At 36.0% G+C, this 27,663-nt stretch overlaps 1 protein-coding gene across 13 annotated transcripts in view; it reads left to right on the forward strand.

The window, feature by feature from the left end:
- Nucleotides 1–27,663, forward strand: part of LOC105218271 (sialin) — a 42,670-nt gene that overhangs the window by 12,058 nt on the left and 2,949 nt on the right. For 3 of the 13 annotated variants that reach the window (XM_054235454.1, XM_054235455.1, XM_054235456.1), the window contains one exon: nt 14,786–15,168. In XM_054235454.1, the coding sequence (XP_054091429.1) occupies nt 15,042–15,168 (127 nt within the window). In that variant the 5' untranslated portion in view covers nt 14,786–15,041. Of the gene's footprint in view, nt 1–7,640; nt 8,259–9,248; nt 9,420–10,085; nt 10,104–14,785; nt 15,169–27,663 lie in introns of those variants that run through there. The other 10 variants (XM_054235457.1, XM_054235460.1, XM_054235462.1 and 7 more) reach the window with 9 other exon arrangements.

The following is a 27,663-nucleotide window of genomic DNA, read 5'->3' on the forward strand; positions in this document are numbered from 1 at the left end:
ACCGCTTCCGCCAGTACGTTGTTGAAAGCCCCCTCACTGTCGAGGAAGGTTCCCACTGCATATTCCTTACGTCCGATAGCTTTCTCTATCCATGAGACGACCACGTGTAAGGCTGTGTCCACTGACCTGCCTTTACAGTAAGCGTGCTGCGCTTTAGAGAGACGGTTTCTGGGAATCCTACCCCTTATAAATCGATCGATCAGCCTCTCCAATGTTTTCAGTAGAAAAGAGGAGAGACTGATAGGCCTGAAGGTCTTTGGCCGCGACGTGCGAGCTCTTTCCGGCCTTGGGTATAAACGTCACTCTGACCTGCTTCCAGGCCCCCGGAATGTGACCAAGTCTGATGCAGTTTGCATATATTGGTAACAACCAACTACACGAAAGGCTGAGGGCCCGCTGCAGCTGCGCCGGAATGATACCATCCGGTCCAGGGGACTTGAACGGTTTGAATGAATTGATCGCCCATACCAGAAGTCTCTCGTTCAGAAGATCCGCTTCTTGACATCCCTCTACTTTTTCACAGAAAGTTTTCCAGGACGACCTCTTAGCCCTCCTTATCTCGGACTTGTACACGGAGAAATTTCATTCTACAGACTCTCCTCCAGTAACGCTAGTTCAGCGCTTGGATTGCCTTCCTCTTGCCCTTCGACGAACAGCTTATCCAGACCGAAGGCGGACTCATCGATTGACGAGCCGCCCCCAATGCTGGCAGCATCCGAGCATCCGAGGGGACCTGGTCCACTTCCATGGTCATTTGACCATCCGCTTCTGTTTGAAGCGTCGCAGGCTGCAAGCAGTCCGTCTTGGCTTCGGTGGAGAGAACTCTCAGAGTTACCTTCTCAAAGCCATAACTAATGGCCCCCTTTAGCTCGTTGAGAGGACCGATGGACTCCGCATTAAGCAGTATCAGCACTTACCGATAGGGTTCTTCGGTTTTCTCGAGCCGTATCACCTTCCAGTCGTGTGCTGGCAGCGAGGGATTACAATATTTTATAATCTCCTCGATTTCCCCCGCAGAGGAGGGTTCAGCTGGAAGCCAGACGCGAGCCCTAGGACGCAGTGGCAAATCTGCCTTGTCTACAGCCTCCAATCTGGCCCTTTCCCAAAACTCCCCCACGAGAGAGACCGCCTCTTTATAGAGCACTGCCGATCGTTCATCCGCACACCTAATCAGCTTGTGAAGCCCGTAGTGCCAACCAGCACTTTCGCAATCCGGAGGTGGCCCAGGGTTTCCCCCTAATCACCTTCAGGAACACGGCAGAGATGGCCGCCGCCACCCTCTTCCATTCTTCTCGGGAGATGGCACCATCCCCCCTACTGCGGTCCAACACGCCGATCTCGATGGAGCCCGCCGACTTAGCGATATCGCTGAAAGTTGCGCAGCTCCCGTCCGCGGCCTCTTGGCGAGGGAGGATTCACCCTCCAGCGACCTTTGTCGCTTGACCGCCGCGGCTGCACCTTGCCCTGTCGTTGCCGGGTCCACTCTCTCGTTCAAGACCTTTTCGGCCCACTTGAGGGTGCTGGCGTGTTGCTCCGATGCCTGCCCGTCCTTCTTTCCGCCGTAGCGCTCCATAATTTTTGCTGCTAAACGTCGATCCGACTTTAGATTCCTAGCCGGATTTTTCCGGGGTTTGTTGGTACCTCTCGAGGCCGTGGTGGCCCCCATAACTCGAGCAGAGGTTCCCCTGCTAGTACTGGCGATTCCGCCGCGTACGACTGCCTTGTTGGAGTTGTCAGCCGGCGGGTTTCCGCCAGCTACCCCCGTCAGTCTGTCCGTAACTGCCCCTGGGACAGAGGCCTCACCGACCTTTTTGACGCCCTTGGAGGGTGACGATCTCGTCACCTTGGGTACTACTCGCCCACCCGGAGCGGGTCGAGAGCTAAGAGTCGATTCCGGCCCTTCTATACCTTCCGCTGTCCTTTCACTGTTGTTTATTGTTGTTTGTTGTTGTTGTTTGTTGTTGTTTGTAGTCTTCATTCTATATGGGTCCCCACTCAGAGCCGCTATCCTCCCCCCGGGAAGGTAGTCGCCTTTAGATGGTCCCAAGGTTATCTCGTTGACGAGGCCAAGGCGAGGGTTGACGTATGCCCTTATGGGGCTATACGTTCAGAGCCGACCAGCGCAAAGAGGGAGTCTTCTCAACCTACACCTACCACACCAACTTAATGATGACGGGGGGGAACGTACTCCGAGGCCTGCCATGGTTTTAACGGGACGGAGGCCGTTGAGACATTAGCCCGCCAGCCATTTCTAATGAGTGTCACCCCATCATACTCAGGTGACAGAATGCCCCAACAACCAGCCCAGGGTTCAACCGAAATATCTAAACAAATGTCTCTACTCGTTGTCCGTGTCATGCCTATGGTCTGGAAAATCAGGGGGTTAGTAAGGCCGTGAAGACCGCAGGTCATTTAGCGTTACCCAGGATGCACCACTCGGAGGCGACCCACACTACATCCCTAGCTCACACATAAGTGCTTTTTAATTTATTGGAACAGTTCAGAAGTCAGATACATATGTATGAATATACAATATGAACAATGACAATGTAAAAATACTGATGACGAATTTAAAAGATTTTTTGGAACCTTAGTTACAATTCAAAGCATATTTATCGGGAAATACGACCCCTTAATCAGTAAGGTCGACAGCTTTACTACACGATTATGAATGAGCACAACTAAATACAATGGGAAACCAAACCGAGTATAAATCAAGTAACAGCTGTCAATAAGACTATCTTCGAAGAAAGTGAAGTAAAGTTACATTAATATTAATGTCGGAATAAAATCACGAAGAGATATTTATGAATGTATATCTGAGTTTATTGACAAAGTAACTATACATACATGGTATGTACAGTGCCGGACAAAAAATATGAACACTATTAAAAATAAAAAATTAAAAAAAATAAAAAATAAAAAATTTTAAAAAATAACTATCCTAACCAGTGAAAATTCACACACTTTTTTAATTATAGGCTCATCAGTAATTCAAACACTACTTTCGCAACAAAAGTTACTAAAGAGAGTATTATAGTTTTGTTCACATAACGGTTGTTTGTAAGTCATAAAACTAAACGAGTTAGATGTAGGGTTATGTATATCAGAATGATCAGGTTGACGAGACGAGTTAAAATCCAGATGTATGTCGCTCCGTCCGTCCATCTTGAGTAAAATTGAGATATCTTAACGAAACTTGGGATACGTATTCCTTGGCACCCTGAAAAGGTTGGTATTGAAAATGGGCGAAATCGGACCATTGCCACGCCCTCAAAATGGCGAAAACCAAAAACACATAAACTGTCATAACTAAGCCATAAATAACGTTATTAAATTAAAATTTGGAACAAAGGATCGCACTATTAAGGGGCATATTTGGATGTAATTTTTTTGGGGAAGTGCTCGTGGCCCCGCCCCAATTCGGTTATTTGTATATATTTCGCAAACCAATGAAGCTATATAAACCAAACTTTCTGCAGTCGGTTCTCTTACGTACCCCACCACACACCGTGAAAAGAGTTGAAATCGAATAATAACCATGTCCACCTCCCATACAAAGTTTAGGTTGAAAATTACTAAAAGTGGATTAACTCACTAACGAAAAACGTCAGAAACCCTAAATTTTACAGAAGAAATAGCAGAAGGAAGCTGCACTCAGATTTAAAAAAAAATGGAAAATGGACGAGGCATCGCCTACTTATGGGTCAAAAACCATATCTCAGGAACTACTCGACAGATTTCAATGAAATTCGGTATATAATATTTTCTTGACACCCTGATAACACGGATAAAAAATGGGCGAAATCGGATCACAACCACGATTACTTTCCTTATAACTCAATTTTGAATTCCATCTGATTCCTTTACTTTGTAATGTATACATTAGGAACCAATGAAGATAGTGAAATAAAACTTTACACAAATAGGCTCTGGCTCTCTGGACTATAACTTTTCAAGGCCCCAGATATCGAACATGTTGAACTCAGCGCCTAAGGGTAAATTTTAACCGGAAATATTGGTAAATCTCTCAGATAATTTAATGTAGTTCAGAGGAAATTGTTTTCTTCTAATAGTGGGTCTCTGTTCCAAAAATTATTAAAATCGACTCATAACATCTCCTACCTCTCATATAACAAATTATAGGTTTTTCAAAAACACGGTGGGCTTTATTCCGTATATATCTGTTAATATGTGAAATATCTTAGCAAAATTAAGTGTGCGTAAAGTCTTGGATATAGTGTACCTTGCAGGTAAAAATGTATGAAATCGTTGCAGGAATTACCTCAGCTCTCATATACTATATATTACGATTTTCGTTATTCTAGTGGACTTTATGCCGAATATATGGGTACATTTGTGGGTCTTATATTAATAAAATTACTTCAATAAATTGCATAAAATGTTCGGTTGCATTTACTTGTTTAATTATTGAACCGTAAGTTTAAGTTTTACTAAAAATGAAATCAAAAACATTTCGTTGTAAAAATAAATTACTTTTAAATGGCATGCTGATTCCTATCGTGAGAGGTCAAACTAAATAAGAACACTTGAAACAATTGATAAATATTAATAAACGGAAGGTAAAATAGCGTGGATATTCAATATTTTGTTGTATAGCCATTCATTAGCTGCGCCGCTTGGCATCTTTTTAGCTTTGGGTCCACTAGTTCCTTACAAGTAGCCTGGGATACGGAATACTATTGATCTTGGATTCTTCCTTGTTTTTTTTTTATTTTACGCTTGCAATCTTTTTTTTAATTTTTTCTCCAGAAGTTCTCTATTGGAAATAGGTCCGCAGATTGGGAAGTCCAGATTTAAATATCTATTTTATTATGAATAATCTAATTACATACAAGGGCCGAGATATGTTTAGGATCATTGTTCCTTTGAAACCTTCACTTTAGGAGCAACTTTCATTATGTAAAATGGACCACAACTTCCTAAATTGAAAATGCGGATGTAAATAAATTGTTCCACCTTTTATTTTAACTACTATAGAGGATCCACACAGTAGCAGAAGACACATTTCAATAACATGATGTTTTTACTTCCGTGCTTAAGATTTTGCCGTAGATTTACCGTTAAATGCAGAATTTATTAACCCTCTACCAATGCTTAGCATCACTTGCAACTTAATTTATCTTAATGTCGTTTGTACATAGTGTGTTACGATTATTCAACCTGTAAAGGCTGATTTAAGTGGTTTGGTGGGTTTCAAAATGTGAAAAATTTAAACTTTTTTATTGTCTTATCATATAGTGCAATATGTATTAAATATAATCCGAAAAATATCAATCCGACAATCAAACATTTTAAGAGATATTCCCTTTGAAAGTTCCGTCCATCAGTTCACGTCAGTACGAATGTAAATCTTTAAAAGCATTTATCTGAAAACCCAATAAAGTCGGAGGATACTATTTTGCCTACACCTTTGGAATAACATTATCTAGTTAATGAACGAAGGATTTTTATACTCTCATTACAAACTTGCTAAGAGAGTATTATAGTTTTGTTCACATAACGGTTGTTTGCAAGTCATAAAACTAAACGAGTTAGATATAGGGTTATATATACCAAAGTGATCAAGGTGAAGAGAGGAGTTGAAATCCGGATGTCTGTCCGTGCAAGTGATAACTTGAGTAAAAATTTAGAAATCTTAATGAAATTTGGTACACATTATTGGTATTGAAAATACGCGAAATCGGGCATCGCTCCTTTTAGATACTACCTTATATGTTGAAAACTACTACAAACCTTAAATTTCATTATAAAGAAGGTACAGAAGGGCTTCACTCAAATTGCTATTAAAAATTTAAAGTGGGTGTGGCTCCGCCCACTTATGAGTCAAAAACCGTTTCTCCGAAACTACTCGACCAATATCAATGAAATTTGGTTTGTAATATTTTCCTTGCATCCCAATCATATGTTGTGAAAATAGGCCAAATCGGTTCACCACCACGCCTACTTCCTATATAACAGAACTTTGAAGTCGATCTGAATAGTTTACTGTACAATATATAAAGTAAGCACTAGTGAAGATATCGGAACAGAACTTTGCATAAATACTACATTTATAGTGCGGCAGCCTATAAATGTAAAAAGGCCCCATATATCGAACATAATGATCTCGGTGCTTCTAACCTAATATTTGGGTTTCCAACTGCCTATGAACTTTATACAATTAAGTAAATAAATTGCGAGAGTATAAAATGTTCGTAATGTAATATGTAAATATTTATCTTTGATATGCTAAATACAGCGGAACTTCTCTAACTCGAATCACCATAATCCAAAAGTTAGAGAGATTTCGAGTTATAGAATTTTCATTAAAACCTATTATATAATTTTTCAAAAATATAGATTTATGATAGTTTTATTTGTTTACTACGGGTACAGTTTACATGCATTCTACAATTTTGTTTGTTGCAATTTGCTATCGTTTGGCTCTTGACATCTGTATCCCATGCCTCCATATGATATAGAGAGACTGTTTTAAAATTCTGCCTCGATAGTAAAATTTTAAATTTTGTATTACACCCTGGCCGAAACGTTCGATTTATGGAAGGAAATTTGTATGAAATTTGACTTCTATTGTCAATTTAAGAGTTCGAATTATGGAGAACTTCGAGTTAGGGAAGTTCGAATTACGGAGATTTTAGAGTTATAGAAGCTCGAATTATGGGAGTATCCACTGTAGTTTAAACGAAATATATTATTGTATGTATTTAAAAACAAGTCAGGAAGGGCTAAGTTCGGATGCAACCGAACATTTTATACTCTCGCAATTTATTGAAAAAATTTTATTTGCATAAAGTTTAATATATGTGGAAAGTTTTATTCCGCTATCTTCATTGGTTCCTTATGTATACACTATAAAGTGAAGGAATCAGATGGAATTCAAAATTGAGTTATAAGGAAAGTCGTCGTGGTTGTGAACCGATTTCGCCCATTTTTTATCCGTGTTATCTGGGTGTCAAGAAAATATTATATACCGAATTTCATTGAAATCTGTCGAGTAGTTCCTGAGATATGGTTTTGTAAAAAAATCTGAGTTGTCAGATAAAAATGTAAACAAACCAAAAATTGGAAAATAAAAACTTTATTCATATTTATTTTGACCATCCCGGATCTAATAATGATTGTAGATTCCTTAAAAGATCAGAATATTATTGAAACCCGTTAAACGAGTAATAATATATGTAGATATTCAAACAGCTAATATAGTAATAGAAAACGGATAACCTATTGTCGTTACATTGTCCATGGCTTGAGACTTGGGATATTGGCAAATGCAAGTTACCAAAGCTGTTTGGAGGAAGGCGTTGTGGAATCATCTAAGCATTTCCTCCTCCAATGCCAAGCTAGACTGAGATTGAAACAGCTTGGTAGGCACACTTTCGGCGAACCTAGCGAGTTGGCTAGAATTGACTTTAGCCGACATACATAAGAAGTTTGTAACAGATTCTAAGCGTTTTGTCAAATTCTAAGGATATTTCTGATCCAATATAAGTTGATTGATATCACAAAGGACAGTGCTAAAAAAGAGTTTTGGCAACTTTTTTTTTGGTCACTTGTTCTAAAAATCTAACTTTGTGCATGAAAAATGTCCGCACAAGGGAGGTGTCCGTTAGGAGAGGTTATATATTTGAGTATTTGTGCCAGCGATACTCCAACTTTCTCGTTCAAGTTTGGATATAAAAGTAAAAGTTAAGCGCAATAATTCGGCAGTAAAGACTGACTACTTCTGAACTTTCAGAATTCCAGAAACGCTGTACGCCGATATTGAAATTCGTACGTATTGCGATTAAACAGCTTTAAACAAGATTCAGTTCCATTCCAAGATCCATATGTTCCCTGCCAAGGATTGTCAAAGCATTACTCATAATTATTTGTGGAATCTTTTATAACGCTGTAACAACAACAACAAAATACAGTACTTATCTAACCGCCCTCGTATGTGTATGTGTATAATCACACATTATCGTCTGGCATGAATTGTTGTTTGTTATGTTTACTTCAGTTGTGGACGTAGTCTGATAGCGTGGGATTAAGTTGTCAATATAAAATGTATGTACGCAAAGACATTATCGTGGAACGTATAGGCGCCTAAGGAGTGAGACACTCATTTCGCCAAACAGCTCAAAGCGGATATTTGAAAGTAAGCTTAAAAGCTTTTGATAGATGTCGAAGTAGTTTTTAGAGCAATAAATTAAAAATAATTTTTTGGAAAAAGAAATTATAGACTCTACCAAAAGGTAAGGAAGACTCAGAAAATTGTAAATAGATTTATTGAGACTAAAACAAGACTGCCATTAAATTAAGGCACGCTTAATAGCATATTTCCACGTAGTTTAATTAAGAAAACATTTTACATTTTGACCACTATTAATTATGGCGCGTAGTCACTAGTTAGTAATGATAAGGAGATAAACATACAGTTAGACTGAGTGGCCGAAGTTCAACTCGTCTCGCCAACTTTTGCTTTTGTTATACAGTTGCTCCTCGATTATGTGGGCAACGTATAACCGTTAACTTCGTTTATGATTGACATGCAGTTTTAAACCGCCGACCACATTTCTGTTAGAAAATCGTACATACAAAATTTAGCCTTTATTTTTATTAACAGGCGATTTATTTTTTTAATTCCCCGCCTTTCAATTGTGAAAATATATACATATGTATGTGCGCCATTAAAAGCACAAACCGCTCATTGTCAAATACTGTTAAGGAAATTCATTATTATAGAATGATATGGAAATAAATATATAATATAAATCTAAACATGAATATAAATATATTTTATATACTGAAGTGCTATTTATTACTTTAATTCGTTCAATATACGTATGTTTCCATTTTCATTTAATAGTAAAAATAGTGTAGCCAAATTAATAAAAAAAATTAAATCAGTTATGGGTAGTTATTACAAACTCAGTGTTACTAATTTAATTGTAGTTACTATGCAATTTATCCATAACATTTTTGCGTGATTGGCAATTAATTCTGTCTGAATGAATGTGATTGATTGCCATTGGGAGTGTACTACTATTGATACTGTGTGTGTGCGTGTAGACAAGCATTTATATATACATATATTAATACAGTGCGATGTATCGCTTCCATTCAAAGAACGTCACAATAAAATATTTTTATGTGGGCAAAAAAATATATTCACCGCAGCACTGTGTATAATTAAAGTTTTAATTTAGCAAAGATCTCATTTCACTTAAGCATCATGTGATCAATACAATGATAACAAAATCAGTTAACTCTCTACAGTCGCTACTCACTAACAATAGTGAGTGGAACGGATCAATTGGAGAGTTTAAATGAATAATTCGAAATAATATTATAAATAACTGTATTGTTTTAAAGGACAAGTGTATATATTCTTTTGACTATATTTTATGCATACGGTAACGCAAACAATGTTTAAAAAATTTGTGATTTTTTTATTGAATTGTGTTACATTTACGCGAAGTTATTTAATGGAAATTTAAAAAATAAATGTGATGCCACATTTGGGCACGTTTTTAGCAGAAAATCAGTTGCATTTACGCCGATTTTACAACGTTTATGTTTGAAACCACAAAAACCGCGTCTAAAGAGTAACGCCGAAAATTATAAAAGTCTCAGATAAATATGTTCACATATTTAAGAATAGGCCTTGTAACCACACACAACAACATTTACTCGACCGTTTGGACAGTTAGTATGTGTGTTGTTAACGAAATTAAGTGGGCAGGTTTCTTTGCCTAAAATGGGGTTTAGTGACAAAAATATGCAACATACATGCAGACATAAATACAAACAACAAACAACTACTTAACACTTATTTGAACAACTGTAACATAAGTGCCTATATAAAATAATAAAACGTAAATATCAGTCCGGAACACCATTATTTTTAATAATCTGGGGATTTACATATACTTCTATATGTTCAGTTTGTTTGCAAAATGCAAATAGATACAAAAAGTGTCGCAATTCCTACACGATTTCGGTTGCTTGGCTTATCGGAAACAAAAAAAAATGTCGGCGTTTTGAACTGTAAGCTTAAATGCAAGGAATGGATTGATACCAGATGAATCAAATTTCTGGTAGATATTAAATAATAATTACACATACTAAGTTTTTTTTTGTTTTTGTTATATAGAAATCATTATATAGAGAAGTAGAGAAACTCCGAAAACCCACCTACAGAACCTACTTTTGACACTTAAGCCAACATGGCCGCCTATGTTGAGCTAATTCATATTCCCCAAAAAGAGTTTCGCATAATCAAAAATTTGTGTATTATTGTTTATTACCATTCGAATTTTTGGTATTATTATGATGTTATTTGGTATTACGAAATTAAATTATATTAATTCTTCTTGATAGGGATGAAAAACCAACATAAATATTTGAAAATGTTTTGTTTAATTGAAACGAGAAGATTTATTTTACTATAAGTGGGATTCTGCTTTGTAATGCGATATGGTACTAAAAGTTAGCAGAAATTTAAACAGTATTACAATTTAATTAATTTGAAGTATTTATAGACACAAATGAGAATGAAAAATACAATTTATACATAAGTAAATATGCATATGAAGCCATACACAACATTTATGTAGTTTCGATCGGCTGTACGCGAAAGACAAATCGATCATCAATGAATAAACATGAGAGAGATCAAGCAGTTAATAAAATAACCCTTCTTATAATAATGATATAAATTTGTTACATTATCAATTTTATGTATTTGCCTATATTTAGACAATACATTATATGACAAAAATTATTTTCCAAGTAACTGCATTCAAATATAGAAATATTTGTCCCTTTTAAACAGCTAAATCATATAAATCATAAAAATTTACGATTACACTATATTTTCAAATGAGTACAATACATTATAAATAAGCTATATGAAATTAAATTCTGTTCATTGGACCCTTTTTCATAATTAATAGGTATTTTCTGCCTTACAACTTGTACGTTTTATTCGTTTGCCACCCTATCTCAATAAAGCTTTAAATATGAAAAGCAAAAACAACAACTAGAGAAACTGTCAAATAACTTACATGGTTGCTCTATTCTTGCTACCATAATTCTGTGGTGAATAATTATGCCACCACATTCGATAAAATGAAGCCCAAATAAATTCTTTCATTATTCTTAAATTTGGACGTAGAACGAGGTGTTGCAACAACTAGTCAAAAAAAGGACTCTTTTTTTATCGAAAAAGTATTAAATACTTTCAAATAAACAGTAGTTTTACAACTTTTCATTAAATTTCGCAAAAATCCTAAAATTCTACCATTTTCCGGCAAAAAGTCAGCCATCTTGGATGTCAAAAGAAACTCACCCCCGGAGACTACTTGACAGTTCTCCATGAACCCCTCTCAGCTGTGGATTGTTTACGTTTTATCAGCTGATAGTTTCTCTACTTCTCTATTCAATGATTGAAATATAGCACCTTCCTCTAACTGCTTTAAAACGACTTCAAATTTTTATACTCTCGCAACAAATGTTGCTAAAGAGAGTATTATAGTTTTGTTCACATAACGGTTGTTTGTAACACCCAAAACTAAACGAGTTAGATATAGGGTTATATATACCAAAGTGATCAGGGTGAAGAGTGGAGTTCAAATCCGAATGTCTGTCTGTCCGTCCGTCCGTCCGTCTGTGCAAGCTGTAACTTGAGCAAAAAATAAGATATCTTGATGAAACTTGGCACACTAATTTCTTGGCACCATAGGAAGGTTGCTTTCGAGCAAAATCGGACCACTGCCACGCCCACAAAATGGCGAAAACCGAAAACACATAAAGTGCCATAAAATTTGGTATGAAGGATCGCACTATGAAGGGGCATATTTGGATGTAATTTTTTTGGGGAAGTGGGCGTGGCCCCGCCCCCTAATAAGTTTTTTGTACATATCTCGCAAACCAATAGAGCTATATAAACCAAACTTTTTGCAGTGGTTTTTTTTTAACACTTCCTAATACCGTCCAAAAATGAAAGAAATCGGATAATAACCACGCCCACCTCCCATACAAAAGTTAGGTTGAAAATTACTAAAAGTGGGTTAACTCACTAACGAGAAACGTCAGAAACACCGAATTTTACATAAGAAATGGCAGAAGGAAGCTGCACTCAGATTTTTTTACAAAATGGAAAATGGGCGTGGCGTCGCCCACTTATGGGTCAAAAACCATATCTCAGGAAATACTCGACCGATTTCAATGAAACTTGGTTTGTAATAGTTTCCTTACATCCCAGTGATATGTTGTGAAAATAGGCCAAATCGCTTTACAACCACGCTTACTTCCTATATACCAGAACTTTGAAGACAATCTGAATCCTTTACTTTACAATATATAAAGTAAGTACTAGTGTAGATATCGGTGCAGAACTTTGCACAAATTCTATGTTTATAGTGTGGCAGCCCCATTCTAAAAATCGCCGAAATCGGACCATAGGTTTTTAAGGCCCCATATATCGAACACGAGGACCTCGGTGCTTCTAACTTAATATTATGGTTTCCAACTTTCAATGAACTTTATACAATATATATGACGAATATGTGGGTCAAATTATGTATTATATAATATAAATAAAGTTAAATAAATAAATTGTGAGAGTATAAAATGTTCGGTTACATCCGAACTTAGCCCTTCCTTACTTGTTAAAACTCATTTTACTACCGTACTCTAGACATGCTAAGAAAGCAATTGATGATGATAATAAATCGATATTTTGTGCCCATCACTTGGAATGACCCACTTAAACGAGTTGTCCGAAAAGTTGAATATTAAGCTAATAGTATGTTTACATATGAAAATAATCTCGTTCTAAGCTCGTTCAATAATCCAACTGTTTACATATAGTCAAATGAGATTATCAATTGTCAAATGTGTTGCATTTGTTGTTGTATTACACATATTTCTCTCGCTGTTGGCCATTTTTGTTTACATTTTCATTTGACACACCGAAAATCTAGTTGTATAAAACGAGATAATTTTATAATCTCGGATTATCCAGAGAGGAAATTTAATGGGAAATCTCGTTCCTTAATTACAGATTATCGAGTTAAGCTCGTAAATGGAGATAATCTCGTTATATGTAAACATAGTATAAGCTCTATTCAATACTACTCAGGTGAGAAAAAAGAAAATATATTGCATTTGAACAAATCTGGAGGGAAACCATTAGAGCTTTCCCGTCGGGATTGTTTGGGTCAATAAATGTTTAGTCAATTAATTAAGTAATATAACAGACCTCATTAAACGACTTTGAAAAAATACTAATATTGCACTCGTATATCAAAAAAACATAAATAAATAAATAAAAATTTGAAGAGTCGTTTTTGTACCGATCTTGTAGAATTTCACTAACTCATTTATTTATGAATTAATGAATCCAAACAATGAGCAACCACGCTTCTCTCATCTTCAATTTTCTCAAATTTAATATGTAAACTATTTGACTAGAAATAAAATTGATCTCAGTATTTGTATAAATTTTACATTTTCTAATGGATTGAGTTCTTTCGACGCCGTTTAGAATTCAATCAGTACAATTGTCTCCAAATCGTTTGACACATTACAATTTTCGTTCTTCGAATATCTAACCTCACGTGAAAGCGCAATCCAGGTAACTGTCAAAGTTATATCATGTTCCGACAGGAAATTTTAAGTGTTTAGATTACATTTAAACGATTCACAAAACTACCCTGTTCTCACTGCCGTTGGAGATTTATAAATCAGCTGTTTTTAACTCATATATGCAAGGGTGTTTCTGTACTGTTAGCTAGCAAAGTTCTGTTTTAATTTTATATTGTTATTCATTGGTTTTAGTTTAAAATATCTTCCCAAGTAATTTATTCAATTTTACATTGATAAATTTTGAAAATATTATACGGTTTTTAGTCTTCTTCTTCTGAAAGCCAGCAGCAGCCAGCACCTAATAGTAGTAAAGATCCACTCTTCGCTGCTGTTGACCGAAGCTGTGATATTTTTTTGACGGTTTGTAGTGAAAATCAGCTCTGATTAAACAAATGTGAGCAACAGATGGCGCTAAAACAGAGTCGCACAGGGGTCAGATTGAAATGGATTAGAAGATAAACAATATACTTAGATGTACATAATGTTTTCATATTATCATGTACACTTTAAAAACGATTGTTATGAAACCAGTGTTAGTCCAAATTTGTCTAGATTTGAAAAGCTCAAAACCAGTATAACGCAACAGTTGAGCAGCTTAAGCTCAGAAAGTTAAACTTGGAATTCCAACGGGAATCATTTATTATTATTTAATAAGACACATATTGTTTTTTTTTTTTCTAACTTGAAACCCACCTTAATACAGTCGATACAGTCAAGAAGAAAACGTTGAGGTTTTCAACTCGCCCTTTTTCAATAAATTTCTACATTTAGCATTCGAGCTACCTATCGCGAAGAGCGTTTATCAGGTGCAGTCACTGAAACTAGGGCAATGCGAGGTCCTTTTGGTCTTCCGTAATTGCAGAGATCTGTCTTTTAACCTAACCTAACCTTTGTGATCTAGAAAGAATTTTACTCTTTTGGATCCAAAAGATATACAAATGAACGCATTATATGCACTTGCATTATATGAAACTTTGAAAAATTAATGTAGTAATTTACCCCAGAAATGTGTACCCTTCTGCAATTTATTAAAATAATGGTGTACAAAATAATAATTAATATTTCATATTATTTATAAAAAAACTGTATTTTAAAGTACATTTATTATTTATTTCTTTTCATTTTGCAGACGCTGTACTTGCGCAGGCGCTGTAGGCAAAGGATTGTACCTGATATAGATTGCAATGTAGTATGACAATGAAATTTTAGTATTATTAAATATTTATCAGCATTTTAAAGATTCTATAGCACTCATCTACGCTCAATGATAATAAGACGAATATTATTTGTACTTAATTATCTTATTTTAACTATAAATGCTGTATACATTCCAACGCCATTCGACTAAAGTTTCTGCGTAATTTTAAAATCAAGCTTGCATAATTATGTATACTTCACATTCAGACAAACGAACATCAAGGTTATATGAAGTAACTGAAGCTTCAACCAACAATGAATCTGCAGAAGAGAACCAACATCAAAGAGAAACCAACTTTTGCTTTAGACTTAATGGTAAGTTGCATTAAGGGGTTAGGAGTTGTCAGTGACACGAAAATATGACAATTTTCAATAATTTGTTTTGCTATTAAATCATGTTATTTTACAAAAATATTAATATGGCATTATTACGCAATGTTTTTACTTGAAGTCACGAAAACTGGAAAAAAATAAATTAATTTCCAAAGTTATATTTATGATCCAAAAAATGGTCCTTGCGGTGACAATCACAAGTCCTTGGGGATTCATCTAAAATCAATCGGATAATAAAAATTAGTTTTATAAATAGATAATCCAGGGCCTGATCGAAACTTTTTTTCCAGAAATTAACAAAATACTGGCCTCAGGAAAATTTTTTCTATAATAGATTTTCGGGAAAAAATCAAGGGTTAATTGGTCTTAACCATAGAATCGAAATTTTTGAAAAAAACAAAAAAATATTCTAAAAGCTGTATAAATTTCATTAAGATCTAATAAGCGGTTTTCGGGTTACAGTTGCTACCAGTTTAAAAAACATAGTTTTGAGAAAAACGCATTTAAGTTTCACACTAGCGTGTTCGAGAGCCCGAGCGCTCTTTGTTATTTGTCGAATAACTAAAAAAGTAATTATCGGATCAACTTCAAATTTTCAGAGAATTTTTTTAAGATATTACACTTAACGAAAACTGACTACCCCTTACACCGTAATGAACATATATTGCAATAATTACAACTACAATTTGAACTAAACTATCCACAATAAATTATAGCTTTAGTATATATGTACATAAATTGCTACATATATAAACTCAATCAAAGGAAAAAATATAATACGGTATATATAAGGGAAAAGTCAGCAAGATGGATTAAAATCATTATAATATGGGTATAGGGACCAGACCAAAGTTTGGATCGATCTTACCACAACTTAAATAAGTTAATATATAAGATAGTGCCACCATTTAATTTTGCATTATATCTTAAAATTATTGTATACTAGTAGACCCGGCCACGTGTTGCTGTAGATAATTTAAATTTTGGTTAAATTTGAAATACACTGTAATTATTACTTAAGTATGAATATACAGTGATGCCCGCCTAAGTGCCTCCCGTTTAAGTACCTATATTTTGCGGCATAGTTGTTTTTTTTCTATAAATTTACATACAAACTGCCCTCTTGAAGTTATATTGAAGTTGAACATTTAGAGGAAAAGCTTTTCAAAAGATTTCAAAATTTTACTAACTAACTTTTTAATCATTTAATGCATAAAATGTACTATTAATGTCATATTGATGTATTAAATAAATGTGAACACTACAAAGCAATGTTTGGAGTACATACATATGTGTACATAGTTTAAAGATATTTGTAGTATTTAGTATTTTAGAAAAAATTTGGCAAGTACCTCAAGGCACTTAAGCGGGATTTATTTAAGTGCCTTGTCCGCTTTAGTGGCTCAAAAGTGTTACCTTTTTAACAGTGGCACTTAAGCGGGAATTACTCTAGTCGAAAAAGGTATTATCGATAGTAAAATCCACGACTTTGTTGTAGTTAATCTAGATGTCAATATGTTTAAATGATTTGTGATTGATAAGAGTTGATATTAATTTCAAGTAATATTTTATTAAAATTTTTAAGCAATGAATATATTATAAAGTTATTAGTTGATAGCATGTAATATTTATTTTTATAAACTAGTAAGGTAAGATCGACAATTATTTATTTTGTAGGATAGTATTTAATATTTTGAATTATAAAAAATTTAATTTAATTCAGCACTATTCGGTGCACAATATTCTTGGTTAACATGTTTCTAGTTAATACAGGTACTTCTAGTTTTCCAAACGTGAACATCCAGCATATATTTACAAATATTTGCCCATGAGAAATAAAGGGTTTTTCAATAAGAGCGCTAAATAAAACAAAAAAGGTTAGGATGTCAATGAAATTCTTTATTACTGTGAATGTACATTCGATGCCATTATGTATGGAATGATCGATTACTTTTGGATGGTCACCACAGGCACGGTTAACAGAAATCCAGACACTGAACCCAATTTTCGACGGTTTCCAAGCTTAGACATGACACAGGGAATATTCTAACGGCATCAAATCGCTCGACCGAGGCGGCCAATTGACTGGGCCATGGCGTGAGATAACACGTTCTTCAAACTTGTTTTTCAATAAATCGATTGTGGTGTTGTCCTGTTGGAACCACATATTGCCCAAGTCCATATCATCATTTTTTCGGTATGCAATGGTGACTCATGGATTACGTGTGGATTGCTACCTAGCGCATATTTTGCTTATTGACGAAGCCATTCAGTCAGAAATGAGCCTTATCGCTACGTAGGATATAGCTCACTTAAAGCTAATTGCCAATGCCATTTTCTGGTGTGACCGTATCTTTGTAAAGATCTCGCCGCGTCAATAAAAAAATCGCCTTTTTCTGCACTAACAGGAAATAAATAATTGTTTGTTCTGCTTCTGGTCATGGCTCACATTTCGCGATAATTTCAGATAAATTACTTTGGTCGTATTATTTTTCTCGTTGTAAATCCCTGTTAACTACTTTGGTGGCTGCCCGGTCAGGTGATGGCATAACACATTGACTTACTAGTGAATTTGATATTAAAATTCATAAATCGTCGATTAACAATAAGGCTTAATTATACATCTTTGCCATGTGATCTACGTTTGGACATTGGTGTGTTTGCCTAATTCGATAAAACAGTTTTTGTATTTTCCCCACAAAGTCGATGATTGCATTGGAAAAACCACCCTGCAAGACAGGTACCGGCGAATTCTTCGGTGAAATGCCCGGGAGCGGTACCCGCAGTTTCAATGAAAGTTTCTATGCCATTCTTAAGGGCGAATTGGCAAAAGTACCCGAAACTATTGTGTACGTGTGATCATTCATCCCTTTCTTGCACATTACATTCATCATTTAACAGTTTATATATACCTCTTGCACAATTTGGAGAATGGTATTGGTACAATCACGGATGAAAGACCCAAAACTGCGAACCAAAACAAAATGTGCACTTTTAGTACTGCGACCCATAAAAGCCCAGAAACTATAACCGCTTTTTTCGGTTAGTTCTACCAAAACCCCAAATGAGAATTTAATAACAAAATCATTAATTATATTTCATATTTATTGAAAATATCATGCCATTTAGGTGTTTAAACTATATACATATGTAAAAAGTATTGAATAGTTGAACAATTTTTGCTATCTGACAAAGGCTGGAGGAAGAGCGGCCTGGAAGTGTAAGCTGCGCACATTATGTGAGAAATCTGTTCTTTCATTAATTTCACTAGTACTAGATTCATCCAATTTCTGGGAGAAGGGTTTCTATAAAATGTAAAGTAAAATTTTAATTTTTACAACATAAAAGTTGGTAATAGTTAACTTATGTTTCAGGTATTCTAAGTCTAGCACGAGCAACTTTCTAGTCATAACATCCATGCTCTTGCTGTAGTATTTCCATTGAACTAATTTCGGTGAATCCATGTCCTTGTAAAGCGATACAACATCGTTATGATTCCTGAATACAAGGTGAAAATGAATCAAAAAAGTCCTCCTAATTAAACATACAAGAAGTTTTTAAATTTTTGTGATCACAAACATTCACTTAAACTTACCCTTTAATTTCTGTGTTTTAGCTGCTAATGGCACGGCCAACTGAGGTGCCGATAAGTCCAAAAATACTGCAACTGCTTTTCCCTCTAGCTCATTGGCAAAATCCAGTGGACACACGTCACGATGATAAACGATTACAAAATCACCTAAACTATGTCGTTCCAATTCTCGTGCTTGTGTTGACCAAAATGTTTAATTGCACGTAAAAAAGTGACATTAAACCTAATATCTGGTGTGTAAATGATTTGTGTTCCATGTAATAGCGTTTGCATCCATAGTTCTGGATTTGCTTGCAGCACATATTCCATCGCTTTGAAAGTTCTACACTGCTACCATAAGTGACACCAATAAGTTTCCGTACATTTAACGCGCCGTATGAGGTTTGAAATATCTGTATGGGAAATTAATTAGAATTTAAGGCAAGATAATATTATTATATTCAACAATTATTAACGTATTCAAGGGTTTCGCCCTTGATGTTGACAATTGTTGGCGTAGCTTCTATTGCGTGCTTCGAATTGACAGTGCAATGAAGTATTACTGTATCACCCTCTTCAATTCCATATTTTGGTTTTAGAAAATTTTTATTTTACGTTTTTAAAATGCGTGCTTCAATAATTTAAACTTTAATTAGGCTGCAGATCACTGAATTAAATAAAACACGCAAAATAATACTTCACAAGCAGCCATAAAATAGCTCAAAACAAAACTTGTTCAAACACGAGAACTTTGGTTGTTTCTTTCTATCATTCAGGGTGCTGTATGAGAGAAGAGTTGAGTTAAATGTTTATGCACATTTTACCCTTTGTTTCGTATGTGTGTATGTAGTGGTGTTATTAAAATTTCCTTGAATGTGTTGGAGTTTCAGTACCCATGACTTGCTGGGCATCGTCAAATTATTCCAAACAGTTGTTAGAACCAAATTGTTATCGTCTTCTAACAATTGCAGTTCCCGATATACATATGGTATTGAATACTCTTTCATTAAGTGTTCGTAAAATTCAAAAAATTTTGGTTCAGCAACATTCACTAATACTCACGCTTTTGTAATTGAAATACGGCCAATACACTTCCTTTATACTTGCAAATGTATTTGATTGACTTTCGAAACTGCAAAGATCAACATTAATATGAGCTTTATATCTTTTGAAAGTAATGGTCAATTTGTTAGTCGTTTTGTCAACGACGATACATTAGAGACCTTCAATATCCGTGTATCATTTGTATATTACTTTCAACTCTTCTCTATCACCCTTTCAATAATATTTATATCTTTTTATTGATTTCATTGAGGTTTATATATTTGCTATATACACATATATTTGCTATATACGTATATATACAACACGTCCACTTATCTAAAAATTTGTAAATCCTAATGTCCTTTCGTGCTGTGAATATCTGTTGAAAAATTCTTATGTTTTCTAACTTTTTTATTTGTTGCATTTGTCCAGTATTGCCTATTTACAATACAATCTTATATTGCCAATTGTAACGTGTACGAAGTTTTATTAAGATATCTAAATTTCCTATCAAATTATCGCTTATCCGAATGGTCAGGCGGTCAAATATTGCGTCTAAGATTTTAAATATAAATTATCCTGTCTCTTAAGTTGGATCAAACTGCTCATGTGTGCCAAATTTCATTGAATTTGGTTCAGTAGTTTGGCGTGACTACAGGACCAACAAAGTGACATGAAATCTATATATACAAAAGAAAGTTGTATTAGTTAAACTACTTATAACTCAAGAATGGCTGAATCGATTTGGCATACATTTGGTTTGTAGGTAGCTTAGAACCGGGGGCAGGACATAGGTTACTTTATATTCCATTCCCGAGAGGAGAACGTGAATAAACTTGTTTTCAAAACATCAAAGTAGGCATTAATTCCATAAAAATGAATACAAAACTGAAAAACAAAAAAAATATATAAATCACAACCTTGCAACCGTTTCTTTAATTAACTTATTCAGATGTATATATAGAGATTCTAATCTCTTTACTTCACGTAATTGATTTCAAACATGAACGATTAACGAAAACTAAGAAAGAAATTGCAAGAACGTGTTTAAAAATACTAAACAAAACTGTTGTAGTAGATAATCGGTCCAAGAGAATATATCTTAAACCCTGGCTCAATTTGTAAGAAAGATTATGTAATCAATCAACAATATTTATCCATTGACCGAACATTCCTTGCTCTTTAATTGAAGCGAAAGCATAATGTTTAGAGCTACTTCTGCAGAACCATATGTTTGCAGATGTCTGATAATCTATATATATAAAATTCTCGTGTCACGGTGTACGTTATTGAACTCCTCTGAAACCGCTCGACCGATTTTCGTGAATTTTAGCGTGCATATTGGCTAGGGTGGAGAATCGGACAACATCTATTTTTCATCCTCATAAATGTTAAGGGTGGTCCACCCCTAAAATTTTTTAACTTTCCGCGAAGAAAATTAAAAATTTTCTAAAATTGGGAAGTTATTGGTTGTTGAACTTCAAACCGATCTGGCTAATTTTAGTCTTGAAATATTCGTGGAAGGCCAGAAAAAGATTTGAAAGTGAGTAAATATGGAAAAATTGCGAGAAAGGTATCAATAAGAGAATTTTATTCGAGTTGACAAGAAAAATATAAAAAGAGAAAACAAAAAAAATTATATCTTGAAGGTTGTCATTGCTTTGTTAAAATATTTTTGTTATTGTTCAATTGTATTTGTAGCCTGCATAAAGTCCAATAGAAAATCATCATATATAGTATATGAGGGCTGATGTAATTCCAGAACCAATTTCACTCATTTTCGCCAAGGTTCCAAGGTTTCCAAGGTTAATGGGAATAGGCACCTGTTAGTAGGCAAACACATTCGGCCATAAAATTACTCCTATATTGCAAATGAATGAAACATCAGTCGGCAAAATCGCCAAAAATAGCGCTCTAACGAAGATTTTCCAAATATTCAAGAAGTCGCTGGAGGTACTGCACAGGACTTTAAAAGATCTTCATTGTCGATAAACGTTTTTGGTGGAGCCAGGATTTAGTTAACAGGTGATCTACGCCAGACTCTTCCAATTATTCCTGGATCAACTGTTACTGACGGGCTAATCGCATGCCTAAAATCATTTAATTTGTGGCGACACATAAAGCATCGCCAATTAACAACTAAAGTGTTTTTGCAACAATATCAAATTGCGATTGTAGAAGCAGTTGGCAGTTGACACCTCGATGGATTAATAGCATTTCCAACAGATTTCTGTCACTTCATTGACTTGAAAGAGAAGTTTTCCTGACATGAAACCTCAATATGATAACCATAAATGACTGATTGAATGACCTATATTGGTGGTAAAAAAACAAAGATATCGATGGTATTAATGCGACAATTTAGAATTTCGGTCCAGGAGAGTTGACACAGCTACAAACCAGGATGACGTAGTCAATTATCCAAAAATAATTAAAATTGACTGTACTATCACCACTCACTTTGCAATTAAAAGTAGTGTGAGTTGTTATCATGCTGCTTAACATAAATCGACCTCGAGTAATCAATATCGTCGCCGAAGCCAAGATTGGACCAACTTAATTTAATGTATACCTTAGCCACAACAACGTGTGGCCGGGTCTGCTAGTTTATTATAAAATTTTCATACTAATTTCCGAAAATACAATTAAATGTTGGATTCATGGATTCTTTATGATTACACTTTACGGCAAAATCTACTATTTTTACAGGAAAATAAAAAAGATATATTCTCCGATTTTCGAAGTTAGCAACAAATCATCGAATTTATGGCATTATAAGAAGAAACAAACAAACAAACATGAGAGTTGCATTACTAAACGATAGAGCTGTTGAAGATTTCCCTGAGCAATTGCTGACTATTGGTAATGGTCTCGTACCTGTCGACGAATCAATTCATTTCAATGCAAGAATAAAGATGTACATGACATAAAATATATAATTCTGAATGATATCATTGGTACACATCATTCATTCAAATCTATTGACTGTGCAATAAACGAAGATGAAGCTACCAACTATCCAATTGACTATCAGCACTATAAATATTAATCATATTGTAACAGATTTCTAAAATCTGTCGTTTACTCTAAAACTCTACTTTGAGTTCGATCACAGGATTGTCAAATAAAAGTCACTGCTATACACTTATCTTTATTTCTAATTTAACAAACTTAACACTTTATTACTCGTTGTACAAGTCTATAACTTCTTACTTATAACTTCTTGCAATTTACTCGGCAACTCTCTAATTAGAACTGTGTGTTGCTGCCAGTCCGGCAGCCCTTATATACCCGATTGTTAGCAAGTTATCGTCACTCGAACATTCTGGCAACTACGAATACCGATGACTGGATAAATCTGGCAAGTTATCAATTTCGTTATTGATTCTAGTTTATTCTAGCATACATGTTCGTCACACTGCCCTCCACTTAAGTCTGATCGTCCCGATTAGACATACTTCCAGAACCAAATGCTGCAAGCCGTTCTAAATGAACCACCCTCATTTTATTCCAATGGTCTTCCAATTTATTTTATTTAGGTCTTCCAATGGTTTGTATACGATACACTACATCATTTATCCGTTTAATACCCTGGTATGGTCCTTCCCAACCACATTGAAATTTTAGAGACAATTCTTTCTTCCGTTGTGGGTTATATAACAATACCCAATCTCCTTCCACAAATCCTTCGGAGTTCATTGCCTTGTCGTATTTTGCCTTCATTTTATCACTCATGATTTGCGTCCGATGTCTCACCATAGCATGAATTTCTCTCATTTCGTCTTCTATGACACTGTTGGCTTCCCTAACATTCTTTCCACCATTTGCGTTTATTCCGAACTTTAAATCAATCGGTAACCGAAGATGATGACCAAAGGATACCTTTGCTGGAGTCTGCCCCGTTGTTTCATGTACAGCAGACCGGTAAGCCATCAGGAACAAACCTATATGGGTATCCCAATCCTTTTGATACTTGTCTACCACTTTTTTTAGATGTTCTTCCAAAGTTCGATTGAAACGTTCTACCATACCATGGGACTGTGGATGTAAGGCTGTTGTACGAGTTTTCCGTATACCCAATTTGTGGCACATTTCCTGGATTAGAGCTGATTCGAAATTCCTTCCTTGGTCAGAATGTAATTCTATTGGACCACCATACCTTGTTACCCAATTATTGATGAATACATTGGCTACTGTTTCAGCTTCTTGATTAGGAATTGGGTATACTTCTGGCCATTTGCTGAAGTAATCCATAACTACCAAAACATATTTGTTTTCTAATTTACTGGTGGGAAACAGACCGGCTACATCCATGGCAACTCCGACAACCGACAACCAACCCAATAAAATCTTTGCTTTAGTTTTTCAAAGGTTTTTGTGATTCCCATGTGCCCTCCACTTGGACCGTTATACATCTCCTTGAGAACATCAGGAATTCTTACTTTCGGAACGATTATAAGAGTTAGGGAAATTTGTCCATCTTCGCTTTCCCATACTCGATGCAAGCAGCCAGATACCAACTTTAAACTGTTCCACTGTGCCCAATATGTCTTTGCAACTGGACTCTCTGCAGCTATTTCTTCTCTTGTTGGACTCTTGTTCAGCTCCACTCCATGCATTACCAGTTCCAAATCTGGATCTTCTTGCTGACATTTTCGTAAATCCTTTGGATCCCAGCCTTCTGTCGAATTTATTGACATTAATCGGACATCTATAATGTCTTCTTTGGCCTCAGCTCTTAAACCATGTCTACATTCTAAATTGCAAGGACGACGGGACATCGCATCTGCATTTCCATGACTACTACCTTTGCGATGTTCTATAGAAAAGTCATATCTTTGGAGTCTCTCAATCCACCGTGCGAACTGTCTTCTGGATTCTTGAATTGCAGAAGCCATTTTCATGCTGCGTGATCTGTCCTTACTCGAAATCGCTGACCATAACCGTACTTATGGAAATGTTTGATGCACTTCACCAATGCCAGTAATTCTCTTCGCGTTACACAATAATTCTTCTCTGGCTTACTTATCGTCTGGCTATAATACGCGACTACTTTCTCATTCCCGTCAATCACTTGGGATAGAACGCCCGCGACGAACGTTGAGCCTGGAACTGGATATGCTAATATTGGCGCAGTACATAATCGCTCCTTCAGAGTTTGGAAGGCCAATTCCTGTTCTTTATTCCATTCAAAGGCTTTGTTCTTCTTCGTGAGTTCATGGAGGCTACTAGCTACACTGGCGAAATTTGGAACGAAGCGTCGGTAATACGTACACAGTCCAAGGAAACTCCGCAATTCATGTAAATTTTGAGGTCTGGGCCAATCCTTTACTACCTTTATCTTTTCCTGAGCTGTACAAAGGCCCTTCGTTGTCACTTTGTGTCCTAAATAGCTCACTTCCTTCTTGAACAGAGAACACTTCTTTGGGCTCAGTTTTAAACCAGCACTCGCTATGCGTTGGAAAACCTCTTCCAAATTTTTGAGATGCTCATCAAAGCTTTTACCCAACACGATGATATCGTCTAGGTACACCAAACATGTCTTCCAGTGCAATCCTTTTAACACTTGGTCCATAAGCCTCTCAAAAGTAGCAGGAGCGTATAACCCAAAGGGCATTACAGTAAATTGCCATAGACCATCTCCAACGCTGAAAGCCATCCTTTCTTTGTCTTCATCGTTTACTTCCACTTTTCAAATCGAGTGTTGAAAACCAATTCGTGCCTGATAGCGTGTCTAGAGTGTCATCTATTCGAGGTAATGGGTGACATCATTCAATTTTCTGTAGTCAACACAGAAGCTCATGTTGCCATCTTTCTTCTTCACAAGTACTACGGGTGAACGCCATGGACTCAATGGTTCAATTATGCCGCTATCGCTCATTTCACGTATGGTCTGGCATACAACTTCTCGTTTGGCTAAAGGAACGCTGCGAGGAGCCTGTCGGGTTGGTCTTGCATCTCCGGTGTTGATGAAATGTTTCACAATTTTGGTTCTACCTGGTTTAGATACATCTCTATCAAATATGGTGGAGTATCTGAGAAGAAGTTGTTTGGTCTTCTTTTTATGGTCTACCTCTAATTCCTCGGTCCAAGCGTTAATCTCGTTCGAAATATCGTTTTTACCCACAGAATTTCCTTCAAGATGTGTTTCGCAATTTATAACGGCCTCAATCTTCTGACACTGCCCTAATATAGCTCCTTTGGAGACTGTGACTTGTAACTTACACTCATTAAGGACTCTTACTGGAACTCTTTTGCTTTGTCGTGTCATAGCCTGCGTTTTTACTACGAGTAAGTTTGGTATAGACTCTTTTGCGCCTTCAACAACCCACAACGTGTCCGTCCAATAGTCTCCATCTATTTCTGCCCAAACAACTGCTTCTGATTTTGGTGGAATCTTCTGATTTTCTGTTACTAACACTCGTCTAACGTTGCATTTGTTATCATCATAACCAAACATAAGATGCACTTCCATATAGGTATAAGTCATAATTATCTTTTCCAAGTCTAGTTTGATCCCTTTATTAGCTAGAAAGTCTACTCCAATTATGACTTCATCAACGATGTCTGCCACTATAAAATTATGTAACACGGCTATCTTTCCTATAACAATTTCGCACATTACTTCCCCGAGAAATTGAGCATCATCTCCAGTTGCAGTACGTAACTTTGCACCAGCTAGTGGTTTTACTTCCTTGTTAACTAGATCCGATCGAATTATGGAATGTGTTGCTCCCGTATCCACAGTCACAGTTTTTACCATCCACGCTTCCACTAACGGTAACGTTGTTCGTATTTCTATTTATTTGAGAGACAGAGATTATAGGGCATTCACTTGGGGGAGCCAGCACGCGCCCTTTTCGACTGGCTCGCTTTAGTTTAACGACTGACTGTTTTTCTGAGTTGGGTGATCTTCTTCAGCTCTGCGTTTGCGCCCAACTAGATTATTTGACCGATTAGATTCCATATTACAATTACGTGCAATATGGCCGCTTTTCCAGCAGTTGAAGCATTTAACCACGCCATCATTTTTCATGCGTTTTTCTCCAGATTTCTCCAGCATTTTATGCATTTCTTCAAGAAATTTCTTCGTCCGGGCAGGCTCTTCTATTTTTACACGATGAGCTTTAAATGTTCTATTGCTAAGTAAGGAGGCAGTTTCGTGCGTTAGAGCAAAGGACACCGTTTCTGCAAATGTCAATTTTGAACATGCTAGTACAGCATAGCGCGTATTATCGTCTCGTATATCATTAACGAAACTCTGGATTTTTATATCCTCTATATACTCTGCCGACTTATGTGCATGAGCCAAGTGAGCGAGCCTTTCCACTTCCGTAGCAAATTCTTGCAAAGACTCACTAGTTTTCTGCTTACAATTTTGCAGTTCTATTTGGAAAATTTGTCTCCCATGTTCACTTCCATACCGCCTTTCTACAGCACCCATCAACGCTTCGTAACTGCTTGACTGGCAATTGGGTATAGTTTGTAGAATTTCCGCAGCAGCCCCTTTTAAAGCCACGAATAACGCTGCAACTTTGTCTTCCGCGTTCCAATTATTTGTAACTGCCGTCTTTTCAAATTGGAGTTTGAAAATCTGGAACGGAGTTGTGCCGTCAAATGATGGAGTTTTGACTTTGACAGAAACTGTTGACACCATTGGTCGATTTAGTTGCAGGTCTCGGAAACGATCTTTCAATTCTTCTACATCTGTCTTAATCTTGTCTTTCAGTTCTTCCACCTCAGCCTTAATCTTGTCTTGCTCTTCTGAAGTCTGCGTTGACACTTCTGCTATTTGTGAGGTCACTTGCGTCGCTATTCGTGCTTCCTGTTCTTTTAACTGTGCTGACACCTGAGCTGATATT

The sequence above is a fragment of the Zeugodacus cucurbitae genome, chromosome X, assembly GCF_028554725.1.
Source record: "Zeugodacus cucurbitae isolate PBARC_wt_2022May chromosome X, idZeuCucr1.2, whole genome shotgun sequence".
NCBI classification, from domain to species: Eukaryota; Metazoa; Arthropoda; class Insecta; order Diptera; family Tephritidae; genus Zeugodacus; species Zeugodacus cucurbitae.